The following is a 16,917-nucleotide window of genomic DNA, read 5'->3' on the forward strand; positions in this document are numbered from 1 at the left end:
GTAGATCTATGTTGTTTTTGGATATTTTTCGCACTCTGCGATGCATCGATGTAGCACCGTAGACGCCGGCGACGTAGCTGAGTTCGATTACCATGATTACAGTGTATGCATGTAGTACATCATACAGCTCAGAAAGACATGACTTGTACTCAATTATTTTCATATCTTCACTTTCTTCACTTTGCATTGAGATTAATTTTGTGAACTGAAAGGAGCTTGGAAATCAGACTACTTTTAGCTTCGTGTAAGCAACAGAGTCAAGGTGAAAGGCGGTAGAAAGTAGAGCCAGATATTCCCGCTATTCTCTCGTGCTTGTTTATACCACTGCTGTAGATTTGATTATCCTTGCTGTTCGTATCGGCTCTGAAATTTCCCCGTTCATTGCTTATGTCAACAATTGGAAGGAAATTCTGGCAGATTGTACCTTTGAAATAGTCTGCCACGCTTGGAAGCAATTTCTTAGAATTGCTACGTTCACCAGATGGATACAAGAGCGAAATTCTACGATGAAAATCATGACTTGGTGGATTTGAGGGGTGAGGACGACTCAGCGCACTTTTTCAGTGCTCTGTTGACTCGTTCAGACACAGCGCTCAAGACTGCTTTGACGCGAATCGATTCGTCTGTACGAATTTGGGCCTCTCAAGCTCCCTTGAACGATGAGCTTGCTGCTGAGTTGTTGCAATGCCACCTCCCGACTGTTCTTCGTCTCAGTCGCCAATGCCCCGTGGAGGAAGTTCGCAGTTCATTCTCTAAATTGCTAGCTGATTTGGAGGTAATTTCAATTCTGTCATCGGCCTGTAGGTTTCATTCATTGTCGATTTCACTTTCGCTCTATCTATCTGTGTCGGATTTTAGGAACATGGGACCCCCGTGCCAACTCCCTTGTATGCTGGCGCAAGTTCTTTCATGCCAACGCCGAAGGTAGGTTCGTGCTGTACGTTTTGCTATTTGAAAACAAATTGTACCTGTTTGTTTTTTTGCTTTGAAGTAATACATGTGTGTAAAATGCACAATATACGTTGAGATATGTGAAATATGATAATCTTTTCTTCAAGTTAGCGTACTATGAAGTATGTACATGACAAGTATGACCGAACTAACCTGTTACTTGGGCTTTGGTTGTTTGGGAAGCCTGGGACACCACACTGTAGCTGTTGGTCAGTGTGGGATGTTCAGGACATAACTCCTAATATTTTTTTAAATATTGTACATATGGTTTGTTTGCACTACCAGGTGCAAGCAGTCGGAAGTGGTGATGATCAGGTGAGGGGAGTTGTGTAATCTTGGAATGTCATTGCGAGTTCTTGCATTTTCTAGAGTGGTTCAGTGCTGCTGCTAGCTGCCAGGAAGTCCTGTCCGCCAGGTCTCAAGTGGTTGGGATAGCTTTTGAATACTGTAGCCAGGGCATGCACGGAGCTGGTGCATTATTGCTGGTGCTGCTGGCAAGTCAGGGACTTCCTGTGTGCTGACAAGAGGTAACTGGTTGGGCCTGTGCACATAACGTGCACCACATCACTAGCTCTTGCAGGTTTTTGATTCATAGGTAGATCTACTGAGTAACATTAGTCTAAAGTGAAGAGTCACTGCACTGGTATACAAGTGTGTGTGTGTGTGGTGTGTGTGTGTGTGAAAAAGCCAGAAAAAGCCACTTCATAGCTGTGTGGTGTAGACCAGGCTGAATAGTGGCGGTCAATTCTTTGCAAGCTGTTGAATGGTGCAATCCCAGCACAAGCTGCTATGGCTTCTGCTGTAGCATCGCTATCATCGCCTCCTGTGATGGGCATCCAATGGTCCAATGGTGTGTATGCTGGCACATGACACCATGCTGCAGTCAGTGTTGAACACCGACTGTGTTCAGTGAAATGTGTGGCAGAACTAGTATTAAGTGCATCATAAGTGCATCATGAATTTATGATGTGGCTGTGCACAGTCTAGTCTGTGAATCCTTGAGCATGTGCCAGCCATGCACTCTGTGTGGTGTATTTCTGTACTGGCACACCCCCAGCAAGCCTCCCACACACCCACATTCCCTGGTAGTCAAGGAGCTGTGCAGGCATGTGCATGACTGCAGGCTTGAGCGGTGATGCATGCCTTGTATGATGTGTATGAATACCGGTATTATAATGCTACATTATGCCTACTACTATTACTATTAGGAGTTGCCATACTGTGAACTGTTGTGGATCCACCCAAGATTTCTACCTGGCACAGACTACTAGTAACTAGGCATTGGCGGATAATGCTCGAAAAGGTGGCAGATTCTGCTCGAAAAGCAGTGAAATTGGCAGAACCATACAAACCTTATGGCGGGCAATTCCTCGAATTCTGCTCCATTTCTTTATCCACATACCAAACATGCATGACACTTACCAGAAAAAGTACCGAATTCTGCCAATTTTTCTGCCGGCATTATCCGCATATGCCTACTAGTAACTGGAGCGTTTACTGGAGGTGTTGCCCAGTACGGCACTTTGAGGGATGAATATGCCCTTCTCTGCTCAATTTCAATGATCCGAATGTACCAGGTGGTCGCTGATCACTTAGTTCAAGACCTCATGCCTCATGAGTTAAACATTTTGCCATCATTTTAGTACTCGACTGACGTGTGGTTACAATGATTGTTGTAGCCATAGTATAATCGAACCGCATGCATTTTCTGCTTTTCTTTTTGCCAGGTGTCCCGGTTATTTATGGATGCGTTTCTCTATGATGGGCGCGTTTCCAACATGACTCAGGTGATGGGTGATCATCCTGCATACTTAGAGTGCCACATACGCTGTCAGCACTACCTGATGCACGGGGATGGTCCACTGCCATTCGAATGGAGAACTATGATCGCTGTCCTGGTACGGTTTATGCCCATTAGGTGTCACTGTGTATGCATGTGTGGGCGTATGTTGGTGGTGGGGGGATGTGGTACAGTCAGACCTCGCATAACCGCACACATCCGTTTTCCACAAAAATATCCGGATAGGCGAGGGAACCGGATAACCGAACACGCATACTTTATGTATGCATGGCATATGCTGTGAATCGGTAACCAACGATTTTCTTCCGGATGGCGAGGGATCCGGATAAAAGAGGACCGGATAAGCGAGGTCTGACTGTACTAGTATGCATTGTGACCACCTACAGTTATTCCCCGGTAAAGCCACACGTTTTTTATTTCTATGTTTCTCGTCACCTGAAAAATCTAAAAACGTATGCGAGAGGTGGAAAAAAATAAAAAATGACCGAAAAATAAAAAAGTTTATTAGACCTTTGTTCACACTAAAATCCACCAATACACCATGCAAAATAGCATCCATAGTTAGCAACTAGTATGTGGTAGGAGCTTCTGTCACAATCGGTGCATGTGCAGTTAGATTGCGCGCAAAAAATGCCGTCCTTGCATCATGTGTCGCGCAGGCCAGGCCACATTATGTACATGTGCATGAGTGTGCTGGTCCCCACATGCACAGTTTTTTTTCTTTTTTTCTTCCAGACTCCTGAATCGTATGCGCGCGGGTGACGAGAAACATAGAAATAAAAACGTGTGGCCTAATATAGGGAAGTTGATTATCTGAACATAGAAGCCGCTGCATAGCGTGTACATTACATGCTATGTCCTGTCAACACGCAGCGTTGCTCACTTTCAATTGCATTTTAGTATCCAAGTGTTGCATGATGTATGCATATTCACACTGGCCCTGGTGACTGGTGATATGAATACACACTGATAATTAGACAATCTTTGAGCACTACCATGATTACCAAGATTAAAATAACCTCCCGAGTGTAGACGTGTATGTGTGCGTGGGGTTGTATCACAGCGAAATGTGAAATTCTCCATGATCATTGATAGTGTGCGTACCGGTATGATGTACATGTATGTGTGTGTTGACACAGGCTGCATCACGTCATCGTTGCGGTGTCTTGGTAAGTGCTTCACAAAGTACACACATGTACAGTGAACCCTTCAGTACACTGTCATGTAATATATTGGCCTGGGTGTGACCTACTTTTCTCTTTGCATTGGCAATAAAGCACCAGTTTTGAGGAATCTGAGCCCTGCGTATCCTTGCCCAGTCATTTGACCTGGGATAGAGTACCTCAGGCAGGCATAATGGGATGGTCTACGACAATGGCTCAGAAATGGAGGGTGCCAGGTGCAAGTCCTGCTTTGAAGCGGTAGGACTTTTCCAACTGTCCTGCAACTCGCGCTTAATTGGAAACTCGTAACCTGGCACGAGGGTGGCATGGATGCCGCAAATAGGATATTTGGTTTCTGACCAATTTGTGGTAGGCCTGATCTACTCACCTCCCACCGCTTTAGATGCTACATCTGCGCATTGATCCATGAGGATGGTGACATGAGGGCGCAGACGTGTATGATCTAATTTATTCAGTTTATTTATATAGAGCACCTCGGCTATAGAATAGTAACCCACTGGAGGTACATCATCATCGCTACCCAGCTACTAGTTGATTGCGTGTATGGTAGTAGGTGCATAGCCTGTTGCCATGTGTGCTGTAAGCTTGTACTCGTAGGTTGCTCTAAGTAGATCTCGTGTACTTCAAAGTATGTAAGTTAGTCATGTAGGTTGTGCATATAAGGTCTGCCACTATGTATGTATGCTGGCAGGATCCAGGGTCCTCTTACTGCAACACCCGTCCTTGTATTGCTTGTTGCTTTTCCAGGTCCGAGTCTTACTCAAGGACTTCCAAGATCAGCAAGGTGACTCCTCGTGGCTTCGGGGAATTGATCATCTTCCACGCAAACTTCAGAACCTACTGGAAGTGAACAAGCTACTTGCTCATCGGCCATGGCTTGTCAACCACAAACACATGGAGGTATGTGTCAACGCTTGACTCTACTTATTGATTTTTCGATTGAAGATGACGCGTGTTATCAATAAAAATGGTTGCTCGTTACACGTATTCGATTACACTTATTATCTACTTCTCAAGATCAACATGATGTCGCCCAGGATCTGCAGTAACACATTTGATAAATTGATGATAATACACAATAAATTTCAGAGTGCCACACAGTAGTCAGTTACGGCGCTGGCAGGGAGAGTTCTGGGTAGTTTGAGTTATCGAATCTGTATATGGGGTTTGGATTGGTCCGGTTGTTACAGATTCCTACAAACAAATCGAGCAGCACTTTGCTGAAAGATTGTGATCGTGCACGCGTTACCATGCTGGTAGCCATGAGCACGGTGAATTCGAAGCTCTTTGGCACTGCATGTCCACGATTCCTCGATGTATTGGTGTCATGTTTGCGAAATCCGTCTCACTCTTAGTCAAGCCGGTACATAGTTGCAAGTACTCCATGTATCTCATCAAAAGATCCCTCCCGCGTGGTGTGTGCATGACTTATTCTGAAATTTTTCTGGTGAGCAGTATGCGAAGCAGACCTCATCAAACTAAGCCTGCAGTAAATATTATGATATGGAGGCAACTGCAATGGAGACTGCTTTTTGCCGTCCTTGGCACACTGGCAGACGTTCTAAACAATGGTCCCCCAATGTGATAACTCTAATCGTTGAGAAACACAATATCCCACTGCAAATCAAACTCTTCCTTAGCTTGCCAGCTTTGAAAACATTAGATATGTGACATTCCTTACAATTGGCATATGGAAGGTACTTTTGCAGCTCCTTGGCCATTCATCCCCTTCCTGCTGCCGTTTTACGAGTGTGTGTGTGTGTGCACGTGTGCCTGTTTGTCTTATATTTGTGTGTGTGTTTTGTAGATGTTGTTGCAACCTGGTCCAGACAGTTGGTCAATGGGAGAGCTAATGCATGCACTGGTCTTGCTTGCACACTGGCATGCTGTGTCTGGCTTTGTGTTCGGCTGCGGAGTCAACCCTGAGCTGGATATGCCGGAAGGCCATTCGTTTACGGTATGTGAGCTCTCCTTTTTAACTGCTTGGTTTTGCACACAGTATTGAGGCTATGTGCTGTAACCACTGATCCATTTATTCATGACAAACACACGCACATGCGCGCATACACACACACACACTCACAGTTGAATTTGGAGTGCACGCCTGTTCATCGTCCCGCTACTCCCTCCTCGAGAAAACATACATTGTATACGCTGTGAACTTTAGGCAATTCATGGCAGGTGTGTACCCACGTAACACCAAGTGTGCGGAAAAAACTACCTTGATGTGGGCAAGTACATTTAATGTTCAAAGCAATCCCTGATGTGTGCACGCTTTATATGACTATATCCATGTAGACTTTGGGCGCATCATTGTTCTTCAAAATAATAATCCGTTTTGCGTGATGCTACTATCACCCATTGCATCGCAATCGCCTTCCCTAACATACTATGTCCGTCAATAGTTCAACAGTACATTTAACACCAATTGGTCACGCAGGTAGCAAGGCAAAGTCATTAGATGCAATAATGCACGGTGGCTGTTTTTTCGTGGTAAGATCATTGTGCACTAGCGGCTGTGAGCAGTTGCCTCTTCAGGTACATGTACATGTACTATGCATAACAGGTGTCTGTAAGAAAAGCCACCCAGCCCAGGTCACCCCCTTGGGTGCGCCCCTGTATCATAGTATGGTAAGCGTCCACGGAACGTACCGTATTTTCCGGAGTAAAAGCCGCACTTTAACCACCAGTAATTCACCCCAAATAAGTTGGTGCGCCTACGGCGGTCAAATTAATGGTGATAAATGTCCGTATTTCGCGACAACAAACCTGGGTGCAGCTTATACTCCAATGCGGCTTATACTCCAGAAAATACGGTACTAAATGTTGTTTGGTGTCCTGCTGCTGTTGTTATCTTGTTGGGTACAAGCAAATTTTGAACCGTATGATTCTTGTACTGCGTGCTTGTAGTGTACTAGTCAGTCCACGGGTGACAGACACGGTGCAGCAAGTCGGAGTGAGCAAACTACTTCAGCACCCGCTGCATCCTCTGCAAATGGTAGTAATGGTGTACATAGGAGTGGTACTGCTGCCGCCGCTGTGGCTGCTGCTGCTCCAGCTGCTATTGATGGTACCATCGCTCCGCCTACCGACAAGGGCGTGATGCGTGTCGCCAGCAGAGAAGATGTTGGAGAGCTTGCGGAGAAAATGAAGGAGCTCAATGCTGAAGAGGAAGAGGAGGATAGCAGCAGCGGTGAAGATCAGCTGACAAACTTTCAGCAGATTTATGGAGGCAGTTCTGGTGAGTGTCGTACTGGTGAACTGACCTAATGCCTTATGCCTACATGAAACCCAGAGTCATACTTGCCAACCATACCGGCTTTCCCGGTATTATACAGTAAACACCTGGTTTAGGCGACCACCCCACGGTGCAAGCAAAAGCGGTCGCTAAAGCCAGGTGGTCTTTAGAACCATGTCCCACAGTGTCTGTGTAGAACTGTCGGTGCATAGAAAAACGGTCGTTAAGAGCAGGTGGTCGCTAAACCCAGAGGTCGCTTACACCAGGTTTTACTGTACCAGGAAACTACGGTCACTAGACACCCTTAGCAAAAAACGTTATGTTGTAACGGTATTATCGTAAGGGGGAAAATACCGTATATTCTCTATTATAAGCGCCATGCTTATATTTTTTCAACACCCCTCTACCCCGTGCTTATATTGGAGACCGCGCTTATATTGGAGACCGTGCTTATGTTTTTTCAACCAATACATCCATACAGGGCAAGAAGAAATACATGCTAGATATCATGCATGCCGCATTGATTTCCACCAAGACCGTGCTAATAATAGAGACCGTGCTTATAATGTTTCGAAAGGTGCTCACAGTGTGCTAGTATTAGAGACTGTGCTAGTAATGGAGACCTGCGCTTATAATAGAGAATATACGGTACCGTGATTTGGGTTCGACCTTTAGCAAGATGCACGCTATTTTTAGTACGCTGTTGCCACGAGAATAGCTTTGATTTCGCGCGGTACAACCATTTTTGTCACCATATACGAGATACAAGGTGAAATGCGTACGGACTATGCAATATTTGGCTAAAACACGTACCGTTGGTCACAACGATAAATCAGCCCCCATAACGTTTATACGCTGCAGTGTCAACGCTATTTGGGAGATCATGGTACGAGTACCGTAACAAATAGCGTTACCGTTGTTTGCTAAGGGTGTCTACTACCAGCATACCGGGGCTTTTTGACTTTAATCGAAAAACTACCGGTATTGGCACTGAATCATGAGTGTTCATAAAACGGTTGTTTTGTGGTGTGACAAGGGCACATGCGGCCCTGCATTTCACAGAATCACACATGTAGGGGCGATCTGACAATAAAGAAACTCAGGTTTTGGTCCCCCAATGAGCAAAGAGTTATAAATGAATAAAAAGGAAGGAAAAAATTGCCAAAAATTGCGGAAAAATACGCAAAAATTGCCACAAAAAAAGAGAGATTGGCCGAAATTGGCGAAAACCAGGAAAATAAGGGAAATGAGAGAAAACTAAGGGAAACTGGGTGTGGGACTAAGGCATTTGCTTTGGCTGGGTTGGCAAGTATGCAGAGTGTACAGCTCGGATGTTTGTGATGAAATGCGTACACGCAGGATTCAAGCAGGTCTCCTCCTGCAGAACTTCAGCTCAGTTGTATGCACTATGCCACTTCCCACTGCATATCTGCACCAACTATGGTGCAATACCGGAATTTCGCCGTGACACCAATGCAGAAAAGTCGGAAGCTGCACACTCTGGGGGGGGGGGGGGGGGGGGGGGGTATAGATCAGTAGGTTGTGCACAGCTATAGTGCGAGAAGAGGCAAGCTATGTTGTTTATTAAGAGTTTCCAATCCCAGACAAGGAAAGGAATAGCAACCTTCGTCATTAATATTTTATAATATTGGGCTTGAAACGAATATTGTGAGGCAGGGGTGTCTCCTGATATACCGCTCAGATCACAGTTGATATGAAGGAAGACCAATGCTTGGGCCATGTCTGCTCCGGTCAGTGCTCTCTTCTTGTCAAAGACAAGGCCGGAAGCAGAACACACACATACACTTGTCAAAGACCAGGCCGGAAGCAGAACACACACATACATGTACTCTGATGGTGCAGATGTGGCCGGAACACAGAGAATAGACCGGTCCAGTACAGCAAGACGTGGGAACCATCAACTTCTCCTTCCTCACTTCTATACACTCCTGGTGAGAAGCGAGTATCCTCTTGGCAGTATGCGTGCGGCTCGGAAAGCGATATCCAGGCTCGATAAAGTAACAACGTTAGTTGAGGAGACGGACAAATCTGTCATCTGCAACAATATTTACTGGCCGCAAATCAGTCCCACACCAACTAGTCAGTATCTTCATAATTTCGTCTTGCGCTGCGGCAGGCCACGCTTTCGTTGAGCTCGCTGACACAACAAAATGTTCCGTCAGTGTTGACTGGCCCGTCGTCGGTTTGCAGTGTTGATGATTATTCGACGTCGTCGAGCAATTGTATGCAATACTCATGCCACATGCGTTGCATACAGCAAGCTACTTGCCATTGCGTGTATGAGTGCAGTTATGAAGCAAGACAAAGGAGAAAAGAGACAGGAGGGAAAGTTATCAGGTGCATACTGTGTATGGTAAATTTGTAAAGTTCGATGGAGGGAAAACAAAATGTACCGTTATAGAAGTGCTTGCTGATAGGAGCGCAGGCTGCACGGGGAAGAGAGTAGCACCAATGTCTATGAAATGTGTAGGCTACCGTATGCGTATGGTACCATGGCCTAGGCCTGTCACTTGCACTTTCGTACTATATTTACCGACTTTTCTGGTATTCGAATATTCGTTGCAATACCAAATTGTCATCAGTACCATGGCTGTCTCCAGCACCGAGCATTGTTGTATTGGAGTGCACTGGTAGAATATGGGGTGAGCGTGTTTTTATCTTCATCGCTGCCCTGTCCGCTTGTTCATTGATCATAGCATGGACTTCATAGCATGGACTTTTGTTTTGTATTTTTCAGAGAATGGCGATGGGTCTACAAGCTGCAGTGGCCCATGTCCTGAGATGTTGCTTCCTTTCCTGGATGAGCCCAGCTTCAGCCACGAGAACTTTGCTGAGAGAGGAGAGGGCTCTGGTATCCATCCATTCCGTCTCTACGTAAGTTGATATGCCACTCTCTACTGCTAAAGTAGTTTGTAATCTTCAGGCTGCTGCAGGCTTACTCTACTTGATTTGCCAGAATGTAGTTGCAGCCTATACAGTAAAACCTGTGACTACCGACCACCCCTTGGTGCCAGCAAAAGCGGTCTTTAGTTAGAGGTTTGCACCGCGTGACCATATATGGATCCCATTATATGATATGTATGTCAAATTGCAGCTAATACCATTCCCCAGGACTTGCGCAATGTCATTCTTATTTCAGGTCAAACAACACTTGGGAGAGAAAGACGGAGAGATGGAGAGAGACAGAGAGAGAGAAGATTAATTTTTGCAGACTTCAAATTCCGCAGCTACTTCTGAAGCCAGGAGTCAAACGTTCCCTGAGGAAGTTTCGTTTTGCGCTGGGCTTCAAATTTGTTCATGCGATCAATCGTACCGACTGTCCTTGTTGTGACTTCTCGATTGCTTGAACGCGATCCTTCCGCATCAGGACCTTGTGGTGCTGCTTTGTTTCTGGATTACTTGATTCCATCGTCGATCCGTCTGTATGACTGGGGTGACAGAGCCGCCCAGTCTTCGTTTCTCCTCCGAGTAGTAACATCGATCAGAGAGCGCTTTCGATGCGCTCTCCAAGACGTTTCCTATCATGTTTATTCTTGACAGCGCTTGAAATTTTGACAGGTGTAGTGCAGTCCACACCGACTCCACAGCCAAAATTACCTGCGTTTATTTGTTCAGCTGTAGTATCGAAAGATTCCTTTCAGGACCATGGAAAATCAGCAAAATTTCAAGAAGGAGCTTCGAGCAACATTTGATTTCCTACATCGCGGTCGCTAGTTACGGGTCAAAAATTGTCTTTGGGACAGGAAAAGGCGGTCGCTGGTCGCGTTCAGCAGGTAGTCGCTAGTCACAGTGCATTTTGAATGTGAGACCTTCCGTGCCTGGCAAAGTGGTCGGTAGTAGCAGGCTGGTCGCTAGTCACGGTGGTCTTTAGTTACAGGTTTTACTGTACTAGCATCTCATTTTCATCCAAAGGCGAGAGGTTAACCCTTTCCGGGTTTATGACGAGTATACTCGTCATGCAGACCCCATCGCGTCTGGGCTATGACGAGTATACTCGCGCTATACTTTTTGTACAGTCCACGTACCGTACGCACTGATAGATTACTGTACAAACAGCCATAACTCTGGAACGGATTATTGCATCGCGAAGATCTATAGCTCATTGGAACGGTCTTGGAAAGGGCTTTCCAGAGGTGTTTTCGGTGTGGCGATAGCTCAACACATGATCGAGCGGCGACAAATTGAACGCGCGATTTCGATCTGAACATTTTTCTTACTTTCTGTCTGGCGATATTTTTGCGACTTTCAAGTCATTCAAGGGGATTTCCTAATGATGTGTGAAAGGCAGCATGACGTATGAGTACATCATTTGAATCGCTTGAATCTCACGAGCTCGATGCAGTTTGAATCGTAGTTCTACGTTGAGTATGAGCCCCAAACCGAAGGAAATAGTTGAGCGTGGTCTTGATGCCAAACTGGCGCACGGTAGGGACACTGTTGGCGAGGCTAGGGGCGTCCTTGAGGTGCTGTATGCTCTGAAAGTACGTGGAAGATGACGAGCTGGAAAGGAGCTTTCCAGTAAGCCATAAGTTTTGAAAATCCGTTGAGAAACAAAAATGTTGTGACAATTTGTTTGTTGCTATCTCCACAATTGTACTGATGCACTGAATTTCGGTGCCCAGACGTAGTAAATGCACTGTGACCCTGAAAGGGTTAAACCTGCAGCAACTGCTGGTCCAATTGAATTGTGGAAATTGTCCGTGTGGTGTCGGTTGTTTGAAATTGTCAATGTGGTGTCGGTTGTTTGTCTGCTGTCTAGGATTACTGCTGGGAAGACCATGGTTTTTCACTGGTCAACCGCCTCTACTCTGACATTGGGCCTCTGCTGGACGAGAAGTTCTCCTGTGTTGCCTCCCTCACATACAACAAGTAAGTTAGAGCCTGACCGGCCATACCCTAGCCTTTCATACAGTTTGTGTATGATATGGAGGGTATACACTATACACATGACCTCCACATTAGTAAACATGTGTTGGTGGCTAAAGAGTTGGTCCGGCCATGGCCTGACCAACCGGACCCGTTCATGTAGAGCTGTTGTGTTGCAGAACATGTTATAGTATACTACAGGTGTTTGGTAACTTGATTCTCTTTGTGTGTGTGGGTGTGTTTTCTGTGTGGTAAGTTATGTGTGCTGAATTGCTGGTGACTTCCTTCACACTTCTTGTCGATCTTCTATCTTGCCTTTAGGGTTGGTGATGTGGAAAATATCGATACATCCCCATTTCGACGGGCCGTATTCAACTACATACACTGCATCAAGGGCATCTTCCATGATGACTACAGCTATCGACAGGTACTGGATATCTGCTAGCTATCTGCTATTGCAGGAACAATGTGTGTGTGTCTGTGTGTGCCTGTGTGGGTGGGTGGGTGGGTGTTTGCCTGTTGGTGGTCCACCTGTCTTTCTCTTTGATGTGTTCAAGCAGTTGTATGTTATGTGAAGATATCTGTTCATTGTGAATGTGGATGGTAGTGCATCTAGCAATGCTTAGTCCTGCTCAGAGCTGTTCCTGTCCTGACGCTGCTTTTGTTGTCTTTCCTTTCTTAACCACATGCGTATCCTTAGGTCAACCAGCTGGTGTCTCGTGAGTTGAAGACGTATGTTAAGATGGTGAGTCAATATAGAGAATCGTGAAAAGCGCAAGGAATTTGTTGTGATCTCCATCCATTACTCTGCTATTGTATTCTGTGTTCTTGGTTTATTGCCTGCTCTACTACATGTACAATTTGTTAATGTGCTTTCTGTTCGCGTGATGGTTATGCAGTGTATGTGTGAGTGTGGGTGTGCGCTTGTGGGTGTGTCTGGGTGTGGGTGTGATTGTATGGTAAAGTACACGAAGCACCAGTTCATCTAGTGTCTGCTTCTATTACAGCAGTATACCGTCTATACTGGCTAGCCCAGCAAGAGAAAGGTGTGCATAGCTGTTAAGTACAGTGAAACCTATCTAAGGCGACCCTCAAGGGACGAGAAAAAGTGGTCGCCGTGGCCAGGTGGTCTTCTTATCCAGGTTCAGTGGGTCACGTGACCATATCCACATGTGATACATCATTTTGATCAGTGCATCACAGTGCACACACCTATGCTACTCTAGCACGACTCATGTGCCTGGGGTCCTCAGACCTGTCAAATGCCGTGCATGCACCATGTACAGTCGAATGTCACTTATCCGACCACTTCGGGAATCAGGCATGTTGGATAACTGATATCATTTTTTATGTGCATATATGGCTGGATTTCACTGATTTATGTACACAATACCCAAATGTATTCATGCATATTCATGATTTGCTCCATGTACACATACATGTTACTATTGTTAGCATACTTGACCACATCTACTTCAAGTAAATGCATATTACACCGTATAATATACAACAAAAATTTTTTTTTAGAATTTTACTGTTGAGAGTCATAAAATTACCACTCCCGGGCTTGTCGGATAACCGACGTGCTCGGATAACTGGCGACCGGATAAGTGACATTCGACTGTACATCTACACTTCCTACACTGATGTGTAGATCTACCATGCCTGGTGCACCATGCTATGCGTACATTTACATGACTAGCACTGTGCAACACGGTCGCGGGTGGGTGGTCGTCGATCGCGTTGAGCGAATGGTCGCCATATCCGAGGTGTTTTGAACGTGAATGCGTCCGTGACAAGGAAAAGTGGTCGCCATGGTCGAGTGGTCGCCATTACAGGTTTTAATGTAGCTGTATTGGCCATTTTATTCCGTTGTAGAGGCGACGGTTCGATACCGGGACGGCTTGACGGCCAAATTTGTATAGACCCAAACCGATCATCAGCGTTGATTGTTCACTTGAAATATGTTTGTGGAAGGAAACTGGCATGTTGAAGTTTGCTCTGAGGCCAGAGTCAATCGAACTGAGCCACTCCTTTGTGTTGACCCATTGCCTCCAAGTTGCCCAATTTTTCGCTTCAAATCAGAGGTGGCTCCAAACCGGACATGTTTTAGAGTGCACGTCAAATTCACTCTGGGTCTGAAATTAGGTAATTGCTATCGCTCCACGACGGCCAGTACAGAGTAACAATAAGCCTTGTGTGTGCTTCCATTAGTTTTGATCGGTATGAGGTGCTTTATTGGCGAGAGGCAAGCCGCTGTTTACCTGCGACAAGAAGTTGATTTTTCCAAAGTCATAAAACTCAACTCGCAGAGGGAAGCAACACGTCAAAAACTCAAATGCTTGGTATGGCGCGTCTGGTCATCGCAGAACCATGAAATTTTGGCGATGAGTAAAGCATATCGTAGTCTCACTGTGACATACGTTTTCTAATCAAAATACCAAGAGAGAAAGTGAATATTAAGACCGTTCCTGTTTGCAACCTATATCCTATTTGAAACCGTCGCCTCAACCCTGTGTGGTGTAGACCAAGTGTGCATTAGGAATCAATCGACTTGGCTTCATCAGTTCTGTGGATTGGGCATTTATCTGGCCTGGGTCTTGATCTGATTCATTCAATCTTCTCTACTAGCGTTGCTACAGTGCTGCTCAATGAAGTCCCATCGCGCGAGTCAAGCACCAGTTCACAGCCCAGTGTTTGCAGGTCTGGGGCTGCACAGCCCAGTGTTTGAGGCCTGGGGCTGCACAGCGCAAGGCACGTACTGGACTCACGCAATCGGATTTTATTGAGCAGTACAATGTACTGTATACGAGAAATTGTGTGGGTGTGCGTCCAATGTACTTGCGTGGTTCTCTTGTGACGGACGTACATTGTGTGTGGGTGTGTGGGTGTGTGTATGTGTGTGTGGGTGTAGATCACGTGCTTTCCTGAGCGAGTGACACCAGCAGAGTTCCAATGTCTGGACATGTTCAAGCCCTCCGAGCAGGTCAGTACACTAGTATTCGAAGTACTTTGCTAGTCCTAGACTACTGTATGTGAATGAGGTCATCGCACATACGTAAAAGTCGTTGTATGCAGTACATGGGGTAGAAGCCCTTGCTTGTTTGGAATGAGATTTGAATGGCAAGCTTGTACAATGTATTCAGTGACAAGCCATGTAAACTGTGCTAGTTTTGAGCGGCACACCAGCATCAGATCCATGTCACCTGTGAATGTCCTGAGCACTACTGTAATTTCACAAATTTCCGGTGTACTTTTATTTTCAGTACTTTCGGTGCGTCTGTTTCATACCTAAAATTTCAATACACCGAAGAAACACTAACACACATAATCCAATAGGGAACTGCTTCTCTGTACCGAAAATTTCTATTCACCTAACCTAGCCTGTTGCCCTCATACCGAAAATATTGAGCACCAAAAATTTCCAAAGTTAGAGTTTTTTGGCTAGGTGTTTCTTTAGTCGAGGTTTGAAGATGCACTGGTATAACTATGGCTGTGTTCTCTACTCTCCAGGTACACATCAACTTTCTTCTCTTGGAAGCACGGTTACAAGCTGAACTGCTCTATGCATTGCGAGCTCTGAACGCCTACATCACACGCCGTAGCTAGTATGCATGCGTACACCATTGCTCGAATGCATACAGCTTGCGTTAGGCTGTGTGTGTGTGCATCAACGTAGCAAGCCAAGAAAACTGGGTTAACACTGTGAATGCAGAACTGTGTTCTCTTTGTTCTCCTCGCGCTCCTCCGTCGTGCCTGGCTGTGACTGATGGTGTGATGAGGTTGCGTATCCCAAACGACGCAAGAGTGCATGGTTCAAGAGGACCTTGGAACATGGCCTACCTTAGCCAATTCCTTGTGCTCACTTCTACTACTACTTCATCATCATCACCTGTCACTGTGAACAAGCCGATTTCAATGGCTGCTACCCGGTTTGTTTTACCCCTACTAAGCTGGTCTTATTCCATATTCTCAAGAACGCTACTATATTCTTGCCATGCGAAGAAGAAAACGAAAAAAACCTATCCAATACACCAAAAACACAAGAAGACCTGCTTCTTCTGCGCCTGAATTTTCGGCTTGATCAAGGGGAGTGGCGACACACACACGATTGTCCGCCGTGCGATGTAACACGGGACACAGTCTGTTTGTGCCTTTCTTCTCTTTCACGGCTATCCAGTAGCTCAATTGCCTTTTGGCCTTGGTATCTAGCAAGTATCCTAGTTACTGCCGTTGCTGCCACTTTCCTACAAGGATTCCCAAACCTGCTAAATCATTGTGAACGAGAGTCGTTGTCACCGTGCTCCAATCCGGACGAAGTCGTATTTAAGAACTATTCAGTTAATATCATTCCTCTCGTCTCAAGAAAAAAAGACTTTCTGGGAAACTAGTGGTTGCCACGAGTGCACACCTCTTTTTGTCCTGCTTCTAGTGACTATTTTTTAACCTTTTTTTTCTTATTAGCTGTATCCAGCCAGGCCCTCTCTAGAGTCATGCTTGTCACTTTTTTTAAATCTTTGTATTGATGGTGCCGCTTGGAATGTTCTGTTTCACCGAGCACCAGTGCACATCTAATGCCGGTGCAGTGGCTAGTATTTTTTGAATTTTCCTCTCTTCTCGTCATTGCCCTGACGTCATTTTGTGCGCTTGTGCAGCTATTCTTTTATCTCTGTGCGATTACAATCATGTAGTGTACCGCTGCTGATGATTAGTGTTTTACAATCAAACTCGGAACCTGTTCCAATTGCTTGTGACCAATCTACGAATTCACGTGTGAGTGGCAATGGTGCCTTCCAACACTGCCGTACAAACCTGTGAAAAAGCAGCGAGCAAAAGCCAGGACATGCATGTGGCAA

At 45.6% G+C, this 16,917-nt stretch overlaps 1 protein-coding gene across 1 annotated transcript; it reads left to right on the top strand.

The window, feature by feature from the left end:
- The first annotated feature begins 165 nt into the window (after window positions 1-165).
- Window positions 166-16,823, top strand: LOC135814642 (sestrin-1-like). The gene is made up of 14 exons (XM_065327800.1): window positions 166-775; window positions 859-924; window positions 1,237-1,266; window positions 2,679-2,849; window positions 3,892-3,921; window positions 4,684-4,836; window positions 5,744-5,893; window positions 6,847-7,177; window positions 9,933-10,069; window positions 11,955-12,064; window positions 12,383-12,488; window positions 12,762-12,806; window positions 14,976-15,047; window positions 15,575-16,823. The coding sequence occupies exons 1-14, from the start codon at window positions 482-484 to the stop codon at window positions 15,668-15,670; spliced, it is 1,791 nt and encodes a 596-aa protein (XP_065183872.1). The 5' UTR covers window positions 166-481; the 3' UTR covers window positions 15,671-16,823.
- The last annotated feature ends 94 nt before the right edge of the window (window positions 16,824-16,917 follow it).

This window comes from Sycon ciliatum, chromosome 4 (assembly GCF_964019385.1).
Source record: "Sycon ciliatum chromosome 4, ocSycCili1.1, whole genome shotgun sequence".
Classification (NCBI taxonomy): domain Eukaryota; kingdom Metazoa; phylum Porifera; class Calcarea; order Leucosolenida; family Sycettidae; genus Sycon; species Sycon ciliatum.